Source organism: Cnephaeus nilssonii (genome assembly GCF_951640355.1).
Source record: "Cnephaeus nilssonii genome assembly, chromosome: 8".
NCBI lineage: Eukaryota > Metazoa > Chordata > Mammalia > Chiroptera > Vespertilionidae > Cnephaeus > Cnephaeus nilssonii.
The window spans coordinates 93,705,790-93,731,580 of record NC_137079.1 but is presented as its reverse complement, the minus strand read 5'-3'; the positions used below and the strand labels follow the sequence as shown (position 1 = coordinate 93,731,580).

General features: G+C 41.0%; 1 protein-coding gene and 1 pseudogene across 2 annotated transcripts in view; both read right to left on the bottom strand.

The window, feature by feature from the left end:
• LRRC63 (leucine rich repeat containing 63) overlaps window positions 1-25,791 on the bottom strand; it is a gene marked incomplete at both ends in the record, with an annotated part of 124,883 nt that overhangs the window by 63,705 nt on the left and 35,387 nt on the right. The window contains 2 exons of the mRNA XM_079778720.1: window positions 9,474-9,572; window positions 19,518-19,678. Of these exons, the coding sequence (XP_079634846.1) occupies window positions 9,474-9,572; window positions 19,518-19,678 (260 nt within the window). The remainder of the gene's footprint in view (window positions 1-9,473; window positions 9,573-19,517; window positions 19,679-25,791) is intronic.
• Window positions 1,817-2,376, bottom strand: LOC307104446 (ataxin-3-like; annotated as a pseudogene). The gene has a single exon. The product of its transcript is annotated as an ataxin-3-like (transcript).

Genomic DNA, 25,791 nt, shown 5'->3' with positions numbered 1-25,791 from the left:
TTTTGTATTCTATGGCTGTGTACACATGCATGTATGTATGTATGTACATATGTATGTATATGTGTGTATATATGTATATATAATTACTGGAGGTCCAGTGTATGAAATTCATGCACTGAGGGGGGGAGTGTCCCTCATCCCAGTCTGCACCCTCTCCAATCTGGGACCCCTTGGGGGATGTCTGACTCCCGGCAGTCAGACATCCCTCTCACAATCAGGGATGGCTGGCTCCTAACTGCTCGCCTGCCTGGCTGCCTAATTGCCCCTAACCACTCTACCTGCCAACCTGATAGCCCCCTAACTGCTCCCCTGCTGGCATTATTGACACATAACTGCTCCCCTGCTGGCCCGATCATCCCCAACTGCCCTCCCCTGCAGGCCTGGTCCCCCCCAACTGCCCTCCCCTGCCGGCCATCTCGTGACAATGTGCGGGTGGCCATCTTGTGGTGGCCATCTTGTAATGACATGGGGGCAGTCATCTTGTGACAACATGGAGGCAGCCATCTTGTGATGTGAGGGTATGAGGGTCAATTTGCATATTACCTCTTTATTATATAGGATATTATCCTGATAGATTGACAAAAGTCCCTTTTTAATCTCTAGTAACGTATTTTGTTTTAAAATTTATTGTATCTGATATTAGTACAGTCACTCCAGCTTTCTTATGGTTGCTGTTTGCATGTTATATTTTTCCATATTTTTACCTTTGAACTCTTTGTATCTTTTGCTCTTAAGTGTATCTTTGGATTGTTTGATGATTTACATTTAATGTTATTATTGGCATGCTGGATTTACATCACCATTTTAAATACAGTACAGACAGTTTTCTAAATGTAATTTTCCATTTGTTCTTTCTTTACTGCCTTCATTTGCATCAAATGAATATTTGCTAGTACTATATTTTAATTAATTTAATAACTTTTTCCACCATATTCTTTTGAGTTATTCTCTTAACAATTGTTTTAGGGGTTGTAATATATATCTTATGATAATATACTTCAGATTTATATTAACTGAATTCCAGTGAGATATGGAAATCTCCCTAAATAGCTCTATTGCCTGTTCCTTCTTTTTTTGCACTATCGTTGTTATACGTACTACATCCATATATGTTACAGACCTAACAATACATTATTCTTTTTTAAAATGCTCATTTATTCTTAAATACTTATGCAAAGATGATTTTAGAATTTAGGAATGCACCAGAATTATGAAATGACAATCTCATCTTGGAGGGCTTAAAAAGCAAATCTCAAGAAAGATTACCATCTTTTAATAGAGTTTTAAAAAATAATAACAAGATAGCAGATAAATTGTGATCAAAAACAATAACATGAGAAGACACCAAAGTGCATAATACATAGGTGGAGAGAGAACACTTATCCTTCTGGAACCATTACTATCAGCAACATAGAGAAGAAACACTGTCCTAAAAGAAGACATAGAAGCAACTATTAAGTGACGAAAGTGAGCCAAATTACCTACACAGAAGGGAAGAAAAGAAAACCAAATGTACAGGGAAGTTCTGTGGCAAGAGCTTATTAGCTGGTCTGCAAAAAGATCCAAGAAAAAATGCCCCAATTTTAGACATGTTAGATATTGAACACTAAAAATGAAAAACGAACATTTAGAAAACTATTTTAAATTTACTTAATTGCTGAATGCCTCTTTGGCTAGTATTTGAAGAGTCATTATTTAGTCCTACAACTGATGTATTTTGCCATGTTCTCACATTTTTGTTTGCAAACCACTTAAAAGTCTTATTTCCTCTGTTGAACATTGTTCTTTTACATATTATCAAAATGGACCCTTGGCTTTAATCACACAAATATGAATCTTTTAGATATTTTGTAAAATGTATTACTTTTTCTTCTGTTATGAAATTATTTCTAACAGTTTCTGAAGACATAGTCACAGCTACCTGAAGCATGTCTTTCTCACTCATATCATCACCAAGATCACTGCCAAGTGCTTCTGAACTTATGGTTGGTGTGAAAGCTGTCTTGGTGGCTCCTACTGCTGTTGCTGCTGCTGCTTTTCAAAGTAGGCTTCTCTTCTCTTCCATAGCTCTTCTGAAGTAAGATGTCTTCTGACTTGATGTCTGTGGAATATCTTGAGATATATTTTTGCAACTGCCTTGCATACTGAACTGAACAGCCCTGCAGAGATCTGCTTCTTCATCTTCCATATCAATTTGTTGGTGACTTAGTGCCAAAGCTCACTGCAAATCTCCCTCATCTTTATCTAACATTCCTGACTCATCATTTGCTTCTAAGACTCATCTCATATCTGTTTTCTAGATTCTGTTCTTTTAGTTGTACTAACTCTTTTTTCTCCAATAAGTTTTGGTCAATACATCTGTTGGACCCTGAACATTTGCAGGAGTTGTTCAGCTTCACAATCTGGAAGATCACCCTTAACAACAAATATAGAATAATCTGTTGTAATTGAGCCAAGAAAAGTGCATGGCATGTATCTGATATTAATTCTAGACCCATCAAGAGAGAATTAAAGTTGAACCACTGTTTTTCTAATTTTTTTTAACTGTAAACCAATCCTAATATATAAAAACCCTGGGTCCATCACTTCAACAATGACCGGAAACTCAACCAAGCAGAAGTCAATCCTGCAATCAGTGCTGGGTTGCCGTGGTGACCCAGCACTGACTGCTATGGCTGCAGGTGCAGTGACCCAGCACTGACTTCTGAGGGGGCTGCGAATCACACCTGGAGAGAGGCCTGAAGGGAGAAGCAGGGTCTGATCCATAGCCTCTGTGGCAGCTGTTGATCAGCACTTGCCTCTCTTTTTCTCTCCAGGCCTGGCCATCAGCCATGCCTCCATTTCTCTCCAGGCCTCCACTGGGGCTGCTGATCAGCCCCACCTTTCTGATCAGGCCCCATTGATAGACCCAGAGACACTGCCTGACAAAGAAACTGACCAATCAGAACCAAATCTGGGTGAAGTGTGAGGAGCCAATGGCTGCTTAGGAGGTGGAGCTTTTGACACTGAATTGGCATAGAAACTGACCAATCAGAACCAAATTGGCAGGCAGAGGAGGGCAATTGGGGGCGAGATCAGGCCAGCAGGAAAGAGCAGTTTGGGGTGAGATTGGGCCGGCAAGGGAGGGAAGTTGGGGGCGATTGGGCAAGCAGGTGAGAAGTTAGGTATTAATCAGGCTGGCAGGAGAGTTAGGAGCCAGCAGTCCCGGATCATGAGAGCGATGTGCGACTGCCGGTTTAGGCCAAATCCCTGTAGGATCGAGCCTAAACTGGCAGTCAGGCATCCCCCAAGGGGTCCCAGATTGGAGAGGGTACAGGCTGGGCTTAGAGAGCCCCCTCCCCAGTGCATGAATTTCGTGCACCGGGCCTCTAATGTTTTCTATAATTGCATACAAATGACCTTTCATTTATGAGATTGATCCTGAGCCTTTGATATGCTGGACTATTAAATAGGAATAGTTGTAAAACCCAAACTGTCAAGGTATTGCTTATAACTTGAATAGAGAAAAAGCACTATCATCCATTTTTCCAGAAGGCTGCTATAAAAATGTGCTGTAGTCTTTACTAATAATGCCTTCTTCTGCCATTCTTTTCTCTTCTCCATCTAGCTGACATACAATATAATATAATTCCACAGGGCTAAAATATCCTCCTTGCAATAGATTATTCAAGAAATATTGAGCACACAGTGAGCCTTCTTGTTCCTCATCAAAGATCAACAATACATTATTATAATTATTACTGCTTATGTGTTTTTAAATAATCTGAGATTTGAAAAGAAGATGGAGTATATATCTATACAGTTTGTTATATTAACATTCTTATTTACCATTTCTGCTTCTACCTTTTTTGTGTGTCTAAAACTATTTTAATAGACTCTGTCTTTTGCTTACGTCTACCATCTTGAATTTTCCATGAAACTTGTAACAATTTCAATCACCACATTTATGCCAGCCTCTGGTCTTCTATTGATTGCGTTTACATTATGCTGATAACTAGTTATCATTAGCCTACCCCCAGTACAGCCCTTCCAAGCCTGGATATTACCATTCTGGTTGGAAAATTTTATCTAGCCTATATAATAAAACTCTAATATGCAAACTGACCAAACGGCGGAACGACCAGTCACTGTGATGCGCACTGACCACCAGGGGGCAGACGCTCAATGCAGGGGCTGCCCCTTGGTGGTCAGTGCACTCCCACAGGGGGAGTTCCACTCAGCCAGAAGCCAGGCTCACAGCTGGCAAGTGCAGCGGTGGTGGTGGAAACCTCTCCCGCCTCCACTGTAGGTGAGTGGTAAGGAGTGAGGGGTCCTGGACTGTGAGAGGGATGCCTGACTGCCAGCTTAGGCCTGATCTTTGTGGGGATTCATCCCCCAAGGGGTCCTGGAATGCAAGAGGGTGCAGGCTGGGCTGAGGGACCCCCTCCATGCACAAATTTTGTGCACTGGGCCTCTAGTTGCTATATAACACAGATCTGTATGTTAATGACAAGTTCTATTGATTTCTATCCCTTTAAAAAGTGGGAACTTTAAATTTTACATTTGAAGAGTACTTATTTATTCATTCTTCTTTTAGTGGATAGAGTATGCTTGGCAGATACATGGCCTCATCTACAACTATTTAGGGAAAAAAAGTTAAAATTAACCTGAAGAAAAAGGACCCCTATATTCCTTGGAAATTCTTGTCAATTTCTCCTAGTCAAATTTATAAAAGAGTTGTTACACATTAGAAAAGAAAAAAAAATAATAACTTCTAGCGAAAGTAAAAATACAATATTAGAGAGAAATTATGGAAAATACTAGAGGCCCGGTGCACGAAATTTGTGCTTGGGGTGGGGGGGGTGTCCCTCAGCCCAGCCTGCACCCTCTCCAATCTGGGACCCCTTGAGGGATGTCCGACCACCCAATTAGGCCCAATCCCGGATCGGGCCTAAACGGGCAGTCAGACATCCCTCTCACAATCCAGGACTGCTGGCTCCCAACAGCTCGCCTGCCTCTGCCTGATTGCCCCTAACCACTTCTGCCTGCCAGCCTGATTACCACCTAACCACTCCCCTGGCAGCCTAATCAACACCTAACTTCTCCCCAGCCAGCCCCATTGCCCCTAACTGCCCACCCCTGCTGGCCTGGTCACCCCTAACTGCCCTCCTCTTCTGGCCCTGTCACCCCTAACTCCCCTCTCTGCTGGCCTAATCACCCACAACTGCCCTCCCCTGCAGAACTTGTCTCCCCTAACTGCCCTCCTCTACTGGCCCAGTCACCCCTAACTGCCCTCCCTGCTGGCCTGATCGCCCCCAACTGTCCTTCCCTGAAGGCCTGGGTCCCTCCCAACTGTCCTCCCCTACAAGCCTGGTCCCCCACCAACTGCCCTCCCCTGCAGACCTGGTTCCCCCCAACTGCCCTCCCCTACAGGCCTGGACTCCCCCAATTGTCCTCCCTTGCTGACCTGGTTTCCCCCAACTGTCCTCCCCTGCAGGCCTGGTCCCCCCCAACTGCCCTCCCCAGCAGGCCTGGTCCCCCCCAACTGTCCTCCCCTGCTGACCTGTTCTCCCCCAACTGCCCTCCTCTGCTGGCCAGGTCACCCCTAACTGCCCTCCCTGCTGGCCTGATTGCCCACAACTGCCCTCCCTTGCAGGCCATCTGTGGCAGCCATCTTGTGTCCACATGGGGGCAGCCATCTTGTATCTTGGAGTGACAGTCAATTTGCATATTACTCTTTTATTAGATAGGATGTTTTTAATACTATATAGTATTTTAAATAGGAAAGAAGTCAATTTGCTAAAAATCAATTCACTAAAAGTCAATGTTCTAAAAGTCAGTTCACAGAATAACCAATCACCCAATGACCAATAAAGAATTGTATAAAGACACAGAGACCATAATCTATCATAATTACTTGTAATGACCCATTTATTTAAAATGACAATGAGGCTTTTAGAGAAGATGGCAGTATAGGTAAATGTGATACTTGCTACCTCCCACAACCCCATCAAAATTTACAACTAAAATACAGAACAACCATCATTCAGAACTACCTGAAATCTAGCTGAATAGAAGTACTACATGTAGGGAATTAAAGAAGAAGTGCATCAGGACTTGTAGGAGGAGCATAGATGCATCGGGAGAATCGCAGAACTGGCTGGTCCCACACTCACATGTGGTGGTTTAAAATCAGGAGGGATATTTTGACTGTGGAGGTTTCCTTGAGGAGTGAGGGGTCTCTGCCCCACACCAGGCCCCCAACCCAGGGTCCCAGAGCTGGTAAGAGAAGTCTCCACAACTTCTGACTGTAAAAATCAGCAGGGATTGTGGCTGAGTGACACAGAGACTGCTGGAGTCCCAGGCAGTTCCTCCTAAAGGGCCCATGCATGGACTTACTTCAACTCACTCCCTCTGAGCTTCAGCACTGGGGCAGCAGATTGAAAGAAACCTGTGCCACTCACAGAGGAACTAAATTGTCCGGAATCAGGGCAAGAGCTAGAGGTACAGCTTTCTCCCAGACAAAAGTGCTGGCAGAGGCCATTGTTCCTTTGCTGAACCCTCCCTACCACAGAGCTGACAAGCTGTGCCATAGCTGAATCTCCATCAATCTGGCTCATGCTATTTGACCTGTACAGTGATTCCCTGAGACCCCACCCCTCCTTACTTTCAAGTTCATCCAAAACCATTTCCAGTGGCTTTTCCATACAACTGGCCTCTCTTCTCTCATTTTAATTTCCTAAAATCTCTCAAACAAGCAGCACCTGGCATTAGTGTCCCTTGTACTTCTCAATAAGGAGCTCCAGGCCTGACACTAGTGGCAGCCCACCCTAGTTCATAGCTTTGCCTCTCCCTGGCATCTCCAAGCTCAACACAAGTGGAAGCCATCTGCAGATTGCTTTGTAGCTCATGCTGGGCGGCCTCCGACAGGGCACAGGCAGAGGCTCTTTGCACCTCCTGGGAGGTCCCAGAGCCAGTACACCTGGTAGTCAGCTTCAACCACACAAGATTACAATCCTACCACCTCCACAAGTGACACAAGCAAGTGGCAGACTCAGTGAGCACCAAAGCCCAAATTAAGCAAGTCCTGCTCCATAGGGTTGGCTCCTGCACAGCAGCTCTCCCACTATAGTCAAAAGTGGTCCTTTCATCCAATTAGCCTGGAGGTCAACTCTTCCCAGTGACACCAACATACATCAAGGCTCAACTATAATCAGACAGTGTACATAATTCTCACAGGGGTGCACATAGAGTGCACGGCTCAGGTGACTGGGGAGGCTGAGCCACTGGGCCCCACAGGACACCTACTACACAAGGCCACACTACTAACTCAAGGAGACATAGCAGATCTACATAATGCATAAAAACAAACACAGCCAAAATGCAGATACAAAGAAACATATCACAAATGAAAGAACAGGAAATATCTCCAGAAAAAGAACTAATGAAATGGAAGCAAGAAAACTACTAGATACTGAGTTCAAAACAATGTTATATACATGCTCAAGGAACCTAATGAGAACTTTAGGGAACTTAGCGAGAACATCAACATAAAAAAGACAAGTCAGAAACCAAGGATACACTAATTGAAATAAGGAATAATTTACAGGGGATCAATAGTAGAGTAGAGAACATTGAGAATCAAATCAAGAATTTGGAATATGAGGAAGCAAAAAACACCCAATAAGAACAGCAAAAAGAAAAAAGAATTAAAAAATATGAAGATGGTGTAAGGAGCCTCTGGGACAACTTCAATTGTACCAGCATTTGCATCATGGGGGTACTGGAAGGAGAAGAGAGGGAGCAAGATATCAAATAACTATTTGAAAAAATGACAGTAACCGTCCCTTACCTGGTGAAAGAACTAGACATACAAGTCCAGGAAGCACAGAATCCCAAACAACATGAACCCAAAGAGGCCCACACCAAGACAAATCATAATTAAAATGCCAAAAGTTCAAAACAAAGAGATAATCTTAAAAGCAGCAAGAGAATCCCTGACCAGTTTGGCTCAGTTGATAGAGCATCAACCTGTCCACTCAAGGGTCCCAGGTTCGATTCCGGTCAAGGGATACCTTGGTTGCGGGCACATACCCAGTAGGGAGTGTGCAGGAGGCAGCTGATCTATGTTTCTCTCTCATCAATGCTGCTAACACTCTATCCCTCTCCCTTCCTCTATGTAAAAAATCAATAAAATATATATTTTTTAAAAAGCAGCAAGAGAAAAGCAGTTAGTTAGCTACAAGGGAGCGCCCATACAACTGTTGACGCCCATACAACTTTGCAAGCCAGAAGGGAGTGGCAAGAAATATTCAGTGGTGAAAAGCAATGACTTATAACCAAGTTTACTCTACCCAGCAAAGCTATCATTTAGAATTGAAAGTCAGTTAAAGAGCTTCCCAGACAAGGAAAAGCTAAAGGAGTTCATCACAACCAAGCCAGTATTACATGAAATGTTGAAAGGTGTTCTTAAAGAAGAAGAAGAAGAAAGAGGAGGAGGAGGAGGAGGAGGAGGAGGAGGAGGGGGAGGAGAAGGAGGAGGAGGAAGAGGAGGAGGAGGAGGAGGAGGAGGAGGAGGAGGAGGAGGAGGAAGAGAGGAGGAGGAGGAAGAGGGGGAGGAGGAGGAGGAGGAAGAGGAGGAGGAGGAGGAGAAAGAAGGAAGGAAAAATAAAAGATAAAAAATATGAATAATAAAATGGCAATAAATGCATATCTATCAACAGTTAAATCTAAAAATCAAAATAAATGGACAAAAAATCTAATGAGCAAAATACACTGATGAATAAAATAGAACCAGAGGCATGGAAACATGGAATAGACCAATGAATCTCAGAGGGAAGTGGGGAGGGGTAGCAGGAAGAGATTAATAGCAGAACTTATATGCATATATGCATTACCTATGGACACAGACAGGGTGGTGAAGGCCTGGGGCAGAGCAGGAACTGGGTGCAGGGGGGCAATGGAGAAAAAAAGGGATATTGTAATATTCTCAATAATAAAAGTTTAAAAATGTCAAAAACTAAAAAAAAAATAGTAAAATAAAATAACAATACATTAGCTCATTCCCATATGTGATTATTCTACATATGTTTTATTATGCAGAATATCCTATTTTGATCCATGATAGCTAAAACTTGTTATAGTATCATATTACCTGGTCACTAAACTGTGTTTTTAAAACTTCTGATTAACATGTGAATAGGTTTATTTTAGGTTTTATTTGGAGTGAGAATAAATTATTTTATATACATTGTATAATTATGAGAACATATTTAAGAGCCTTACTATAATAACAGTCTTTACGGATTATGTCATGGGACTTCCTAAGAAAGATGTACTGTACTTCTTGTACTTCTGAAAATAAGCCTTTTGGAATGCAATCCAAAATATATTTACTTCATAGTAATTCAAGGATATCATGTGTCTATTTATTATAATAATTATTATTCATAATAAATTTATTAAAGTTTATACAATAATAAAAATGGACTTACTTCTGTGGGAAATGAACAGATATCATTAAATGATAAGTTAAGATATATCAATTGGTAAGCCAAAGGTGTTAAGTCCGGGCAATTCAGGATAAAAAAGCCCTAAAAGAAAGTGACCAGAAATAAGAGGTTAATTATTAACAATACATAAAATATTTTATACAAAATTTTTAAAAATCACATATTCTGACTTACAGTGGTTTACACAGTACACTAATAAGCCTATACTTACCTTCCACTCATTCATTTTAATCTGTTATGATAATCTGATCTAATAAAAGAGTAATATGCAAATTGACAATACCTCTGCTACATCCACAAGCCACGTCCACCAGCCAATCAGGAGTGAGCATGCAAATTAACCCAACCAAGATGGCTGCAGCCATGGAGAGAGTAGGAGGCTTGGATTTCCCCCAGCAATGGAGGAAGCCAAGCTTTCTGCCTGCCCTAGCGGGCCCAGGCCTCCACTCAAGGCTATAAAGTTTCAATTATAGAAGGTAAATAAATCCCAGATACCAGAGCCTCCGCTTGGGTCGCTGGGGGGCGTGGCAGCCTGCAAACCACCACAGGCCCCTCGCCCAGGATGCCCCACACCCCAAGGGAACCCCCACCCTGACCTGAGACTCCCTTCAGGGCAAACCAGCTGGCCCCCACTTGTGCACCAGGCCTCTATACTATCTAATCCTATCTAATAAAAGGATAGTATGCAAATTGACCAACACACAAGACGGCTGCCCCCATGTGGTCAAAGATGACTGTCCCCATGTGGACACAAGATGGCTGCCACAGATGACCAGCAGGGGAGGGCAGTTGGGAGGGACCAGGCCTGCAAGGGAGGGCAGTTGGGGGCGATCAAGCCTGCAGGGGAGGGCAGTTAGGGGTGACCAGGCTGGCAAAGGAGGGAGGTTGGGGGCGATGGGCCTGCAGCGAAGGGAAGTTGGGGGGAACCCAGGCTTGCAGGGGAGAGCAGTTGTGGGGGACCAGGTCTGCAGGGGAGGGCAGTTAGGGGCAAACAGGCTGGCAGGGTAGCAGTTAGGCATCAATCAGGCTGGCAGGGGAGTGGTTAGGGGGTGATCAGGCTGGCGGGCAGAAGCGGTTAGGGGCAATCAGGAAGGCAGGCAGGCATGCAGTTGGGAGCCAGCAGTCCTGGATTGTGAGAGGGATGTCCAACTGCCCATTTAGGCCCGATCCTACCTGGATTGGGCCTAAACAGGCAGTTGGATATCCCTCGAGAGGTCCCAGATTGGAGAGTGTGCAGGCTGGGCTCAGAGACACTCACACCTCCGTGCACGAATTTCGTGCACTGGGCCTCTAGTAATTTCTTAAATATGTAAGAGTTAGAAATCAGATAGAAATACTAGTAACTATTTATGTATTCAGTAAGTATAGGGACATGTGTGTGACAGGACATCAATTAATAATGAACAAACATTTTGAGTTTTCACTACATATTGAAATATATTTTATTTTTTTAAATTTATCTTCATTGTTTAAAGTATTACATGTGTCTCCTACCCCCTCCCCCCCCCCCCCCCAATTAACCCATTCTAGCCTATATCCAACCCCACTCCAGGCTTTCACCACACTATTGTCTATGGCAATGGGTTATGCATATATGCATATAAGTTCTTTGGTTAATCACTTCCAAACCACCCACCCACCCCTGCCTTCCCTCTGAGATTTGAAAGTCTCTTCCATGCTTCTATGTCTTTGGATCTATGTTGTCCAACAGTTTATTTTGTTTTTTAGACTCCAAGTATCAACTTGTCTTTCTCTGACTAGCTTATTACGCTTTGCACAACATTCTCCAAGTCCCTTCATGCTGTTTCAAAGATAAGAGATGCTTTTTTTTAACTGTTGCATAGTATTCCATGGTATAAATGTACCAGTTTTTTTTATCCACTTGTCTACTGATGGGCACTTGAGCTGTTTCTAGATCTTAGCTATTGTAAATTGTGCTGCTATGAACATAGGGGTACATACATTCTTTCTGATTAGTGATTCAGGATTCTTAGGATATATTCCCAGAGTGGGATCACTGGGTCAAATGGCAGTTCCATAATCAAATTTTTGAGGAAACTCCATGCTGTTTTCCATAGTGGCTGCACCAATCTGCATTCCCACCAGCAGTGCACCAGTCTACATTCTCTACACATGCTCACCATCACTTGTCATTTTGTTGATTTGTTGATGGTAGCCATTCTGACAGGGGTCAGGTGATACATCATTGTAGTTTTAATTTGCACCTTTCTGATGATTAGTGACTTTTAGCATTTTTCCTATGTTTATTGGTCTTCTGTATGCTACTTTGTAGAAATGTCTAGTTAGGTCCTTTGCCCATTTTGTAATTGAATTGTTTGTCTTCCTTTTGTTAAGTTGTATAAGTTCCTCATGTACTTTGACTATTAACCCCTTATCAGATATATCATTGGCAAATATGTTCTCCCATAGGATGGGCTCCCTTTTCATTTTGTTGATGGTTTCTTTTGCTTGGCATAAGCTTTTTATATTTTGATATTGTCCTATTTGTTTATTTTCTCCTTTGTTTTTCTTGCCCCAGGAGATGTATCGGCTATGAAAGATGTCAGATTTTGCCACCTATAGCACTTTTACACATTAATATTGAATTCTCAGAAAGAGAAATTTAAAAAAATTTACCACTGCAACAACAACAAAAAAAAGATACTTAAGAATAAACTTAACCAAGGAAGTAAAAGACCTGTAGTCAGAAAACTACAGGACACTGAAAAAAGAGATAGAGGAAGATGGAAACGAATGGAAGAGTATACCATGTTCATGGATTGGCAGAATTAACATCATTAAAATGTCCACATTACATAAAGCTATATATAGATTCAATGCAACCTCTATTAAAATACCAACAGAATATTTCACAGATCTAGAAGAAATACTCCAAAAATGTACATGGAACAAAAAAAAAAAAAAAACCAACAACAACAACAAAAAAACAACAACAAATATCTGCAACAATCCTGAGAAAGAACGAAGTTGAAGGAATCACAATACCATCTATCAAGTTATACTACAAAACCATTATAATCAAAACAGCCTGGCACTGGCACAAGAATAGGCATATAAATCAATGGAACAGAACAGAGACTCCCAGAAATCAACCCAAGCCATTATGCTCAATTAATATTTGACAAAGGAGAAAAGAGTATACAATGGAGTAAAGACAGTCTCTTCAATAAATGCTGCTGGAAAACTTGGACAGGTACATGCAAAAAAAGAAATTAGAGCACCAACTCACACCAGACACAAGAATAAACTCAAAATAAATAAAAGACTTAAATGTAAATCATGAAACCATAAATATATTTTATATTTAATTTTCCTTTTCACCACCTGTGTATTTTCATGTCTCTAGTTCTGAGGTAGAATAGTAAGATGCCAGGAAAATTCCTTGGCAAGTTGAATGGGGAAACTGAGACAGAGAGCTAATTCAAACTGGCCTTATCCAGCACCCTGACTCACCTGCCTCCTTCTCCCTTGCACTACCACTCCCTTAAGCATTAATCAATGACTAATGAATCCCTACCATGGTGCCGACCAAACAGTAGAGACCATGACCTTTCAAAGACACACCTGGAAAGCTGATGAATATTCTATTGAGATTCTCCCTTGAGACCTCCCCTAAAATTCTTGTCTTTGGAAAACAGATAAAACCTCTTAAGGCAAAGGATCCAGTTCTCTCTCTCTCTCTCTCTCTCTCTCTCTCTCTCTCTCTCTCTCTCTCTCTCTCTCCCTCTCTCCCCCACATCTCTCTGGAGTATGCCCATGGCCTTTCCCCACTTCTTTCCTCAGGCTTACATCTCTGCTTTTCTTTCTCCTGTAAGCTCTAAAGGTTCCCAGGAGAATTACAACCAGGGTGACAGCTCATCCTGGACTAACCCTGAACCTGTTGTCATAGCCCTTCTTTTGCCTCTGTAACTTGTTTCCTGAATCCACATAGCCCAGCTGGCTCATTTCTTCAGCTTCTGTGTTTTCTTTCAAAAGGACCACGGCAGCTGCACCGAGGCTCAACTCTTCCTCTTGTTTCCAAAGAGCCAAGGCAGCTCCGCCTAGGTCACTTACGTGGCTATGATCTTGCCTCTTCTATCCTAAGTCCTTCCTTTGCCTCACTATCCCCAGCTTTAATAAATGTACTCTCAGAATCACCTGGACTCATACTGTGAAATCTTTCCTGCATAAAGTCAAGAACTGAGAGCCCACATCGGCACCAATACTTCTATTTCTCTGTTATCTTTGTATTAATCTGACACCTATATAAAATTTATTGCTTAAATATACAAATTTCTAAAAGGAAAACTTATGTCTTGTTATGGACTAAATGTTTGTGTCCCCCCAAATTCACATGTTGAAACACTAATTCCCACTGTGATGTTTCATAGAGGAGAGGATTTCGGGAAATAGGGTTAGAGGAGGTCTTAATGGTGGAGCCCTGATGAAGGGTGGAGCTCTTATAAGAATAGGAGGGGACCAGAGTACCCTCTGCCTCTCCCTTCCTACCCCCACCTCTCCCTCCTCCATGCCATATGATAAAACAGCAAGAAGACAGCTGTGAACAAGAGGGCTCTCACTAGGAACAAAATCAGCTGGCCTCAATATTAAACTTTCTCACCACGATAACTGTAATCAATAAATGTTGTTTAAGCCACACAATCTATGGTATGTTATCATAACAACCTGAACTGACTAAAACATGACTGGTGCCCAGTATATTTAATGCTTCAGGAAAGTTGAAGCATTAAATTTGTTTCTTAGGGATCATAGAATCAGTAGTGACCAACTGAATGCACCAAGGAACTCGAATGATGATCAAACACCTAAGCTTGCAGTGAATGGGGTATTGTTGCCAATCATTAGGCTATGGCAAATACTATGGAAGAATGAAAGGTTCATGACTAAAAAATCTTGGAACTGACAGTACAAGACTGACATTTTAGTAAAATATTAGTATTTGTAAATGTCTACATGTTGGTAGTTGATAAAAGTAGGTGTTATTTCTTTCTGGTATTAAACATTTTTCTCTTCTTGGCAGAATTCATGGTACACTAAATTATGTAGCAGAAATGTGTTTGTTACAGTTTCTAACCATTCAGCTTAGTGTGTGCAGATAACTAGGGCTTTTACATTTCCGTCTGCATGGATAATTTGCCCCCCTATCTATTCCCAAGAATCATCTTCTCACCTCAGTCAGCAGCTTGCTTATAGTCAGCTGTATACTCATAAGTCATTTGAACAAAGAGGTTTTTCTGACTAGCCCATCATAAATAGCAACCTCTCCCTGACCACCTACTTGCTTTATTTTTTCATAGTTCTTCTCACCACAGAACAGACTATGTATAACTATATGTACTGTATAATTTCACCCCACTAAAGTATAAGCTCAATGAAACAGGCATTTTTATTTGTTTTGTACATTAATTCATAGTGAGATACATAGTGTACTCTGGTACATAGTGGGTTCTTAGTAAATATTGGCTGAATGAGTGAATGTCTAGGACTGTGGATATAACATTAGGCCTGCCTACGCCAGGTACCCTAGATCTCTCTTTTACTGTTCCATCATAAAATCTGTTTGCTGTGGTTATCGTGGAAGGGATGTGAAGAACTAAATAATAACATGAAGACTTTCTCAATGTACACTTTAAAAATGGTAAAATATAGTGCTTACTAAGGAGTTGGAAATATTTATTGAAGAGCTAGTATAATAGAACTAACTTTTATGACCAAGATTTTACTTTTTCTATAAGGGCAAACTTCCCAGAAGAAAGAAGAGGTACAGATGGAGTGAGAAGCAGCCTGGTACATTAGGGGGACTTCAAATGGTGGTTTCAAAATGAGGAGGCTAGAAAAGAGGCTACAGTGGAAGTCAGGGTTTATGTCCTGAGAACAGAAGACAAAAAAAAAAGACTCTATAATCTTCAACTTCAAATCCTCTGAAGATTAAAGTTGGCTTTATTGGTAATAGGCAAGATTATAGGTTTAAATGATAGATCCATTCACTTTTTGTGTGCAATTTAATATAAAGGATATGAAAGAAGTAGTGCATATCACAGTGATTTATTAATAGAGTGGGGGTTTGTGACAGTTTAGCCAGGAGGCAGGACCCTCATCCTGTCATGCTGACTACTGAGTGGGCATCTTGAGGTTCAAATCCCATTCATTTTTCCCCAAATCAGGGGTTACAGGGAAGGTAATAAGACTAGGGGTGAAAGATAGAGAGATTGAAAGAGCTTTATTTGTTTTTGAACTTCAATGCTGTGGTTGTCATGGAAGGAATGTAAAAAACTAAATAATAAGGCTTTCTCAATTTTTTTTAATTGCTCAAGTAACTTTTAAGCACTTATGCACTTAGTCTATATAATATTGACCAGTACATTTGATTTGTATAAATTTTTGTTTATATAAAATCTGTTTTTTAATAAGCTCCAGAAATTATGACTTTTAATTCTTTTCTATCACTGTACAGAGCTCAGGATCCTACTCTGGAGTCCAATATTTTTAAAAATAATATTAATGGCTGTGGAAGTATTTTTTCTTGACTAGATACAACCAACTTTTTAAAAGATGTGTTCTTCTTCCATTTAAAAGGGGAGTAGCAAAATACAGTTGGCCATCTGTTTTCTTGACAAATTTTTATTGGAAGACAGCATCTGCACAAGTTTAGCTATTGTATATGAACACTTTTTTACAACACAACACAGTTGAGTAGTTGTGACAGAGACCATGTAGCCCTCAAAGCCTCCAACTTTCCTATCTAGCCCTTTACAGAAAAAGCTTGACAACTTTGATTAAAGGAATTCACTTCAAAACTAGATAAAATGATTTCTCACTTCTACTACTGACCTTTTTTCAAATCAATTCTTCTACTACAACAAAAACAAAAAACAAATGTAGCACAACAAAGACTTAAAGAATTACCGAGGTAACTAGAACTTATAAGCCAAAACTCCAGAGAGAAGAAAATCTCAGAGTTATAAACACAACACTCAATATTATTTTTCTCAAAAAGTCATTTGCCTAAACCAAAACTGTTATCAAGAAGCTGAATAGAACTATAGCCAGTCTAATTGGACTAGGGAGACAAAAACGTGGAATTCAGGACATAGCAAGGAAGAGGGGCCACAGATGGTATAAGATGGCTGAAAGGATACAACCCTGAGAGAAGAGGTTAACAGAAAACCTCTACAAAGAGTAGAGTCCAGGATAAAACCAGTTTACTGTCTGACTGAATTAAAGTGAATATTCCCTAGCTTCTCTGCCTGCCAGAAGCAATAATAAAAATTCTCTGGAAGAAGAGAACATCATCTAGGTCCTCGAACTCCCTCTAAACAACATTTACCAAGCAGTCTATAATAATAAAAGCATAATACACAAATTGACCAAATGACCAAACAGCAGAACGACCATCTGGATGACCTTCTGGATGACCACCCTATGACACACACTGGTGTCAGGCCAGCCAAGGCGGGTGCAATGCAATTGGTTGGAGGGCCCTGCCATCACCCCATGATCATCCTGCAGAGTGAGGCCCAGACCACCCTCTGTGGGGTGATCGATGGGGGGAGGGGAGGGGGCTCTGCAATGGATCACCCCAAAGAGGGTAGCCCAGGCTACCTGGCAGGCAGTGCCCCACAGAGAGAGGCCCAGGCCAGCCAAGCGATCTCACCCCATGCCTGTCACCTGCTGAGGGAGGTGACCAGTGGTGGTGGGGGGAGGGTGCAGTGCAAGCAGTGGCAGCAGTGGGGGCAGAGCCAGCTGCCGGCAGCCAGGGGAAGGAAAGCCCCGATAGACTCTGATCACTGGCCAGGCCTAGGGACCCTACCTGAGGGGTCCTGGATTGCGAGAGGGCACAGGCTGGGCTGAGTGACACCTCCCCCCCCCCAAGTGCATGAATTTTGTGCACTGGGCCTCTAGTCAAGAATAAAAAGACATGCAAAAAGATAATAATTGGACAAAAATCAAGATAAATGATACATCATAGAAACAGGCCCACAGAGAATCCACATATTGGATATATCCAATGTATTAAAATATAACTGTGCCATGGCCAATGTGGCTCAGTTGGTTGGGCATCTCCTGTGAAGGTTGCTGGTTTGATTCCTTGTTGGGGCACATGCCTGGGTTGTGGGCTCGATTCCCTGTGGGGGACATGCAGGGTGCTGCCCATTGAGGTTTTGCTCTCCCATGGATGTTTCTCTCTCTCTCTCTCTCTCTCTCTCTCCCCCTCACTCCCTCTCTCCCTCTCTCCCTCTCCCTTCCTCTCTTTCTAAAAATCAACTTTAAAAATCTTTAAAAAATAAAATAACTGATTAATAGGCTCAAGAAATTCGATAATAAAATAAAAATTTAAATGACAAAATATTTAGATGATAAAATAACAAAAATCAAGGACTAGGCTGAAAAGAGAATAAAATTGAACTATAATTTAAGTAATAAAAAAACTCAGAATAAAGCACAGAGAGTAAAAGGAAAATACAGGAAACAGAGTAAGGACAGGATGAAAAGGCCTCAGATACATGTGTATGAATTCCAATAAGAAGAGGACATAAAGAGTGAGCCAGGGGCAGTATTTGAAGAAAATTTTGCCAGAAATAACAAGCAATATAAAGCCATACATTTAAAAAGTGGTATGAACTATAGGAAGATAAGTATTTTAACAAATTACACCTAGGCACATCATAGTAAGACTGCTTAAATTCAATGACAAAAAGAAAATATTAAAATTAGCCAAAACAAAAGACATCTATGTGGGCAGGAAAGGATTACTCCAACATAATCCATCATAACCTGAATAGGGCAGGGAGGAATTCTACACATCATAAAATTTCAGTACAGGATGACAGAACCCAAATAATGAGGAGGGTGTCAACATAGAAGAGCATCTCAGATCCCAAGGAAAGGAGAGAGTACACATGGGTGAGGGGATGACAGCAAAAGAAGTCAGGTGAGCCACACCAGCCAGGCACATAAACATTTTTTAATGTCCTAATTTCCCAAAGAAACTCTTCCTGTAACTTTTCCTACTTTTTCAATTTTAATGAACGTATTTCAAAATATACTTTAATATAAAAATAGATTTTGAAGTCAAAGAGTTTTAGGTTCAAATGCAAGCTCTGCCACTTGCTTGCTTTGCGATCTGCAAGTTACTTTCATTGAACTTCAGTGCTCTCATCTGTAAAATGAAGATTATAATACCTACTTTGCTAAATTACAAGGTGGTTGTTTTTTGCTGAATTATACATTTGAAAACTAACATTTGCTTTGCACATAGGGGGTGCTTAATAAATGGTAAATATTATTACAGTTAACCTATGTAATAAAAGTGGGATATGCAAATTGACTGAACAACAGAACGACTGGTCAGTGCGGGGCGAGGCAGGTGAGCAGGTGGTGCCAAGCCAGCCAGGGCACATGCCAGTGGACAGAGGGAGGGGATGGCGATTGGTGGGCAGCGGTGAGCAGCAGTGGCAGAGGGGCAATTGTGGAGGGTGGGACTGGCCGCTCACCATCCCCTGCTTGGCCCGCCAGTTGCCTCCTGCAGAGGGAGGTCAGACTGTGGCTTAGGCCTGCTCCCCATTGACTGAGGGCTCCTGGACTGTGAGAAGGTGCAGGCTGGGCTGAGGGACCCCTCCACCCCTCAGAGTGCACGAATATTCATGCACCAGGCCTCTAGTTCATTATACTGGGCTTATATTCAGTGAAAAGCTAGCCTAGTGTTAGAGTTGGCACAAAGGCCAAAAATTGTTGATAAATTAATGATAATTCTCAATCCCACTATTTAAATCATGTTAAGCAATAAAAAAAAGCATTATAATTGCTTTGGACATAAGCATTTTTAAAAACTGGAATGAAGGCAAACTAGGACAGATATGTTTAGAGATGCAATTTTAATGTGTTCCTGGGGAAGTCTCTATTGCAATAAGAAAGATTCCATTAATACTAACTTAAGTAAGGAAACCTAAAGCAAAAATAATTGATAATACAACAAAACATGCCATTAAAAAAAATCTAGCATACCTTAAGATTAAGTGCATTTCTTCCATATATTTGACAGTTTACTATAGCCAGGTTGGTCATTGCTGCTATTGTTTCATATTTTGTGGCTGCAACAGTCTTAAAACCTTCACCACGAACAACTTTTGCCTCTGACTCATCTCGTTTTCTAGGTTTAATAATACCTAAATAAACAAAAAAAAATACATGAAACAAATGTGTTATCACTTAGAGTGAAGTTTGAAAGAACTTACACTGGTGAATAGCGATAAGATGGACTCAGAAGAAAGAGCACTATTGTATATATGAACATTTATTTTGCATAAACTTAATAATGACCACAAAAAAATCTAGAACTGAAACACCTAACAACAAAAAATGAAATGGAGGAAAACATCATAAAAGACCATCAAACTAAAACAAACAAAAAGAAACACAAGGGAAAAGAAACAATGGTGATACAGCAATACCAGAAAACAAAATTAAAATCCTCATATATCAGTAATCACCCTCTAAGGACTTAACTTACCAGTTAAAAGGCACAGAGTAGTGGGCTGAATAAAAAACAAAACCCAGCTATATATGCTGCCTTCATGAGACACATCTCAGCTACAAAGACAAACATAGAACAAAGTGAAAGGATGGAAAATGATACTCCAATAAAATGGCTTCCAGGGAAAAGCAGGTGTAGCCATACTTATATCTGACAAAATACATTTAAAGATAAAAAGGTAATATGAGACAACAAATGGACATTTTGTAATGATAAAGGGGAAAATACATCAAGAAGAAATAACAGATATTGGAAGACAGTGGCCAGGAGGATGGCAGTGAAGAAGAGAGTGTGAGTGAGTGAGGGAGAGAAAGGGGAGTGTGTGGATGTGGTGTGTGTGTGTGTGTGTGTGTGTGTGTGTGTGTGTGTGTGATAGTTAGATCCCTCAGAACATTCAGGGGCTAGTGGACCGGGCTCACCTAGTCGGGCAGCCTCTGCTATCACTGTAATCACTCCTGGGGAGGCCAGCTCTGCTGCAGAGGCCATGCCATCTTGAAGAGGAGAGCTGCTTTGACTAGGAGCACAGCCTCATCTTCACCCAGGGTGCTCTCAGACACCACCGGGATCCTACAGTCACTCCGGCCAGGGACCTGTTGCCTTGGCTGCAGAACCACGGACACCGGGACTCAAGCCTCCACAGCCGCAGGCTCCTGTGAGTTCACAAATGCATTCCCCTCCCATAGGCCTGAAGGTTTATCCCCAGACACTGTGCCCACGCCAGCACCTGCTGCCGTGACTGCCCAAGGAGTAGTTGCAGCCTGCAACAGCATGAAAAGCTGTGTGAGGAACAGCCACCGCGACCGCCTGAGGTGCAACCACACCACTCACCACCAAGCCTACCATGGAAGCCACAGGCCCTGTGTGACTCTACACCTAGATCCTTCAGTGAAAGCAAAAATGGGGAGACAGAACAACCCCCAAAGGAAAGAAAAGGAGGAATTGCCAGAAAAGGAACTAAATGAAACAGAGGTATGAAATATATCAGAAAAAGAATTCAGAATAAGGATCATACAATTCATAAACTAGATGGATGAGAAAATCAACACCTATGCAAGAACCAAGAGGAAAGAAAGAGTGATATAGCTACAATAAAAAACACTATGGAAGCTTTCAACAGTAGACTAGGAGAAGCAGAGGACAGAATTAGTGAATTAGAAGACAGAAAAGCAGAACACACACAATCTGAACTTCAATTGGAAAAATAAATCAAAAGACAGGAGGAGAGCCTGAGGGAGCTTTGGTACAACATTAAATGAAGCAACATACATATTATAGGGGTGCCAGCACCAGAAGAGAAGAGCAAGGGCTAGAAAATCAATTCAAAGAAATAATGTCAGAAAACTTCCCTGACTTGAAGAAGAAAAAAGTCACACAAGCACAGAGAGTCACAAACAAGATAACTCAAAAAGACCCACACCAAGACACATGATAATTACAATGGCAAACGTTAACGACAAAGAGAGAATCTTAAAAGCTGGAAGAGAGAGACAGAAAGTTACCTAAAAGTGACCTCCTATTAGATTATTAAATGATTTCTCAACAGAAACACATCAGGCCAGAAAGGAATGGAAGGAAGTATATAAAGTGATGCAAAGCAAGGGACTGAACCCAAGAATACTCTATCCAGCAAGGCTATCATTCAAAATTGAAGGGGAAATCAGGAGCTTCACAGACTACGAAAGGCTAAGGGAGTTTATCACTACCAAGTCAGCAAGGCAAGAAATGCTAAAGCGACTGTTGTAAAAAGAAGAAAGAAAAGGGGGTGGGGGGAGAAGAAACACAGGCACAAAAAATAAAAATGATTACAAACAAGTACCTATCAATAATAACTTTAAATGTAAATGGATTAAATGCTCCAATTGAAAGAAGCGAGTGGCTGAATGGATAAGAAAACATGACCCATACATTTGCTGTCTAAAGAGGCCCACCTCAGAACAAGAGACTCACACAGACTGAAAATGAAGGGATGGAAAAATATCTTACAGGCAAATAGAAATAAAATTTAAAAAAAGCTGGGTAGCAATACTTATATCTGACAAAACAGACCTCAAAGTGAAGGCCATGACAAAAGATAAGGAAGGCCACTTCATAATACTAAATGGATTGATACAACAAGAGGATATAACCCTGGTAAACATATATGCACCCAATGCAGGAGCACCCAAATACCTTAAAAAAAAAAAACCTTCTGGAAGATATCAAGGGAGAGATTTACAGCAATACAATCATAGAAAGGGCCTTTAACACACCACTGACATCACTGGATAAATCCTCTAGACAAAAAATCAGCAAAGAAAGAGCAATTTTAAATTACTCACTAGATCAGAAGGACTTAATGGACATCTTCAGAACATTTCACCCCAAAGCTACAGAATATACATTCTTCTCAAGTGAACATGGAACATTTTATAAGATAGACCACATATTGGCAAAGTCTCCCCAAATTCAAAAAGATTGAAATAATATCAAGTATCTTCTCAGATCACAATGGCATAATATTAAAAATCAACTATAATAAAAACAATAAAAAAAATTCAAATACTTGGAGGCTGAATAGCATGTTATTAAATAATGATTGGGTTACCAAAAAGATCAAAGAAGGAATTAAAAACATCCTGGAAATGAATGACAACGAAAACACAACAATCCAAAACCTATGGGACACAGTGAAAGCAATCCTGAGAGGGAAGTTCATAGCATTACAGGATTACCTCAAAAAAAAGAAAAGGAAAACTGGTAATAAATTATCTAACTCTACAACTTAAAGAATTAGAGAGACAGCAACAAGAAAAGCCCAGAGTGAGCAAAAGGAATGAGATGATAAAGATCAGAGTATAAATAAATAAAATAGAGAAAAAAATGCAAAAACAACAACAATAACAATACAAAAGATCAATGAAACCAAGACCTGGTTTTTTGAAAGGATAAACAAGATTGATGAACCAGGCTCACAAAGAAGCAAAGAGAGAGAACCCAAATAAACAAAATCAGAAATGAAAGAGGTGAAATAACAACAGACCCCACCGAAATACAAAGGATTGTAAAAAAAAAAAAAAAGTCTATGTACATCTCTAGTTCAACACACTAAACAACCTTAGAGGAAATGGACATATTCCTAGAAAAATACAACCTTCCAACACTCAATCAAGAAGAATCAAAAAATCTCAACAGGCCAATAACTAAGGAGGAAATTGAAGCAGTCATCAAAAAGCTTCCAGCAAACAAAAGCCCAGGCCAGATGGCTTCAGGAGAGTTTTACCAAACATTCAAAGAAGTACTAAAACCTGTCCTCAGACTATTCCAAAAAATTCAAGAGGAAGACACACTTCCAAGCTCTTTCTATGAACCCAGCATTACCCTAATCATAAAACCAGATAAATGCACTACAAAAAAAAAAATTACAGGGCAATATCCCCCATGAACATAGATGCCAAAATCCTCAACAAAATTCTAGCAAATAGGATTCAGCATTACATTAGAAAGATCATACACCATGAACAATTGGGATTTCTTTCAGGGATGCAAGGCTGGTACAAAATCCACAAATCAATAAATGTTATACATCGCATAAACAAATTGAGACACAAAAATCACATAATCATATCAATTGATGCAGAACAAGCATTTAACAAAACTCAACACCTTTTGCTGAAAAAACTCTCAGCAAAGTGCGAATAGAGGGATCATGCCTCAACATAATAAAAGCCTTATATGACAAACCTACAGCCAACATCATAATCAATGGGCAAAAAATAAAACCATTTCCCCTAAGAACAGGAACAAGGCAGGGATGCCCATTTTCACCACTCCATTCAACATAGTACTGCAAGTGCTAGCCATAGCAATCAGATAAGAAGAAGAAATAAAATGCATCCAAATTGGAAAAGAAGAAATAAAATTGTCATTATTCACAAATGACATAGAAAACCCTAAAGCAGTGATGGGCAACCTTTTGAGCTTGGTTGTCAAACTTCGCAAAAAAACTGAGCATAACTCAGGTAGTGTGTCACTTTGAGGAAAAAACATTATTTCGCAAATGTTTCATCCTCAGGAGCAGCAAATGTTTCATCCTCGGCATGCGGCAGCCTCAGCAGCCGTGTCATCAGAAATAGCTACGCATGTCAGTGCTGACACGCGTGTCATAGGTTCGCCATCACTGCCCTAAAGCCTCCATCAAAAAACTACTAGAATTAATAAATGAACTTGGCAACATAGCAGGTTACAAAATTAACACCCAGAAAATCTACGGGTTTTTTATACACCAACTAGAGGCCTGATGCATGAAATTCATGCACTGGAGGGGGGCCCTCAGCCCAGCCTGCACCCTCTCCAATTTGGGACCCCTCGGGGGATCAAGCCTAAACCGGCAATCAGACATCCCTCTCACAATCTGGGGATTACTGGCTCCCAACCACTTGCCTGCCTGCCTGCCTGATTGCCCCTAGTTGTTTCTGCCTGCCAGCCTGATCACCCCTAACCACTCCCCTGCCAGCCTGATCGACACCTAACTGCTCCCCTGCCAGCTGAATTGCCCCCAACTTCCCTCCCCTGCTGGCCTGGTTGCCCCTAACTGCTCTCCCCTACTAGCCTGGTCGCCCCTAACTGCCCTCCCTTGCCAACCTGATCACGCACAACTGTCCTTGCCTGCCAGCCATCTTGTGTCAGCCATCTTGTGACACATGGGGGTGGCCATCTTGTGACCATATGGTGGCAGCCATCTTGTGCCCACATGGTGGCAGCCATCTTGTGCTAGGGCATGATGGTCAATTTGCATATAACCTCTTTATTATATAGGAGGATAATTAACTCACAGAAAGAGAAAATAAAAAAACAATCCCATTTACCACTGCAACAAAAAAAATTCAGATACCTAGGAATAAATTTAACCAAGGAGGTAAAGGACCTGTACTCAGAAAATTACAGGACACTGAAAAGATAGAGGAAGACATGAACAAATGGAAGAATATACCATATTCATGGATTGATAGCATCAACATCATTAAAATGTCCAAAGCAATCTATAGAGTCAATGCAATCTCCATTAAAATACCAATGGCATACTTCAAAGACCTAGAACAAACTCTCCAAAAATTTATCTGGAATAAAAAAAAGACCCCGAATAGCTGCAGGATTCTTGAGAAAGAAGAACAAAGCTGGAGGGATCACAATACCAGATATCAAGCTATACTACAAAGCCACTGTTCTCAAACCTTCCTGGTGCTGGCACAAGAACAGACATATAGATCTATGTAACAGGACAAAGAAACCAGAAATCAACCCAAGCCATTATGCTCAATTAATATTTGACAAAGAGCATACAATGAAAGCAAGACAGTCTCTTCAATAAATGGTGTTGGAAAAGTTGTACAGATACATGCAAAAAATGAAACCAGACCACCAACTTACACCATACACAAAAATAAACTCAAAATGGATAGAGGACTTAAACGTAAGACGGGAAACCATCAAAACCTTAGAAGGCTCTATAGGCAGCAAAATTTCAAACATATGTCATAGCGATATATTTACCGATACAGTTCCTAGAGTAATGGAAATGAAGAAAATAAGCAAATGAGACAACATCAAAATAAAAAGCTTCTGCACAGCAAAAGAAACCATTACAAAATAACAAGCGAGTCCACTTGCATGGGAGAACATATTTGCCAAACAATGTTATCTCCGATAAGGGTTTAATCTCAAAAATGTGCAGTGAACTCATACAACTTAACAAAAGGAAGATAAACA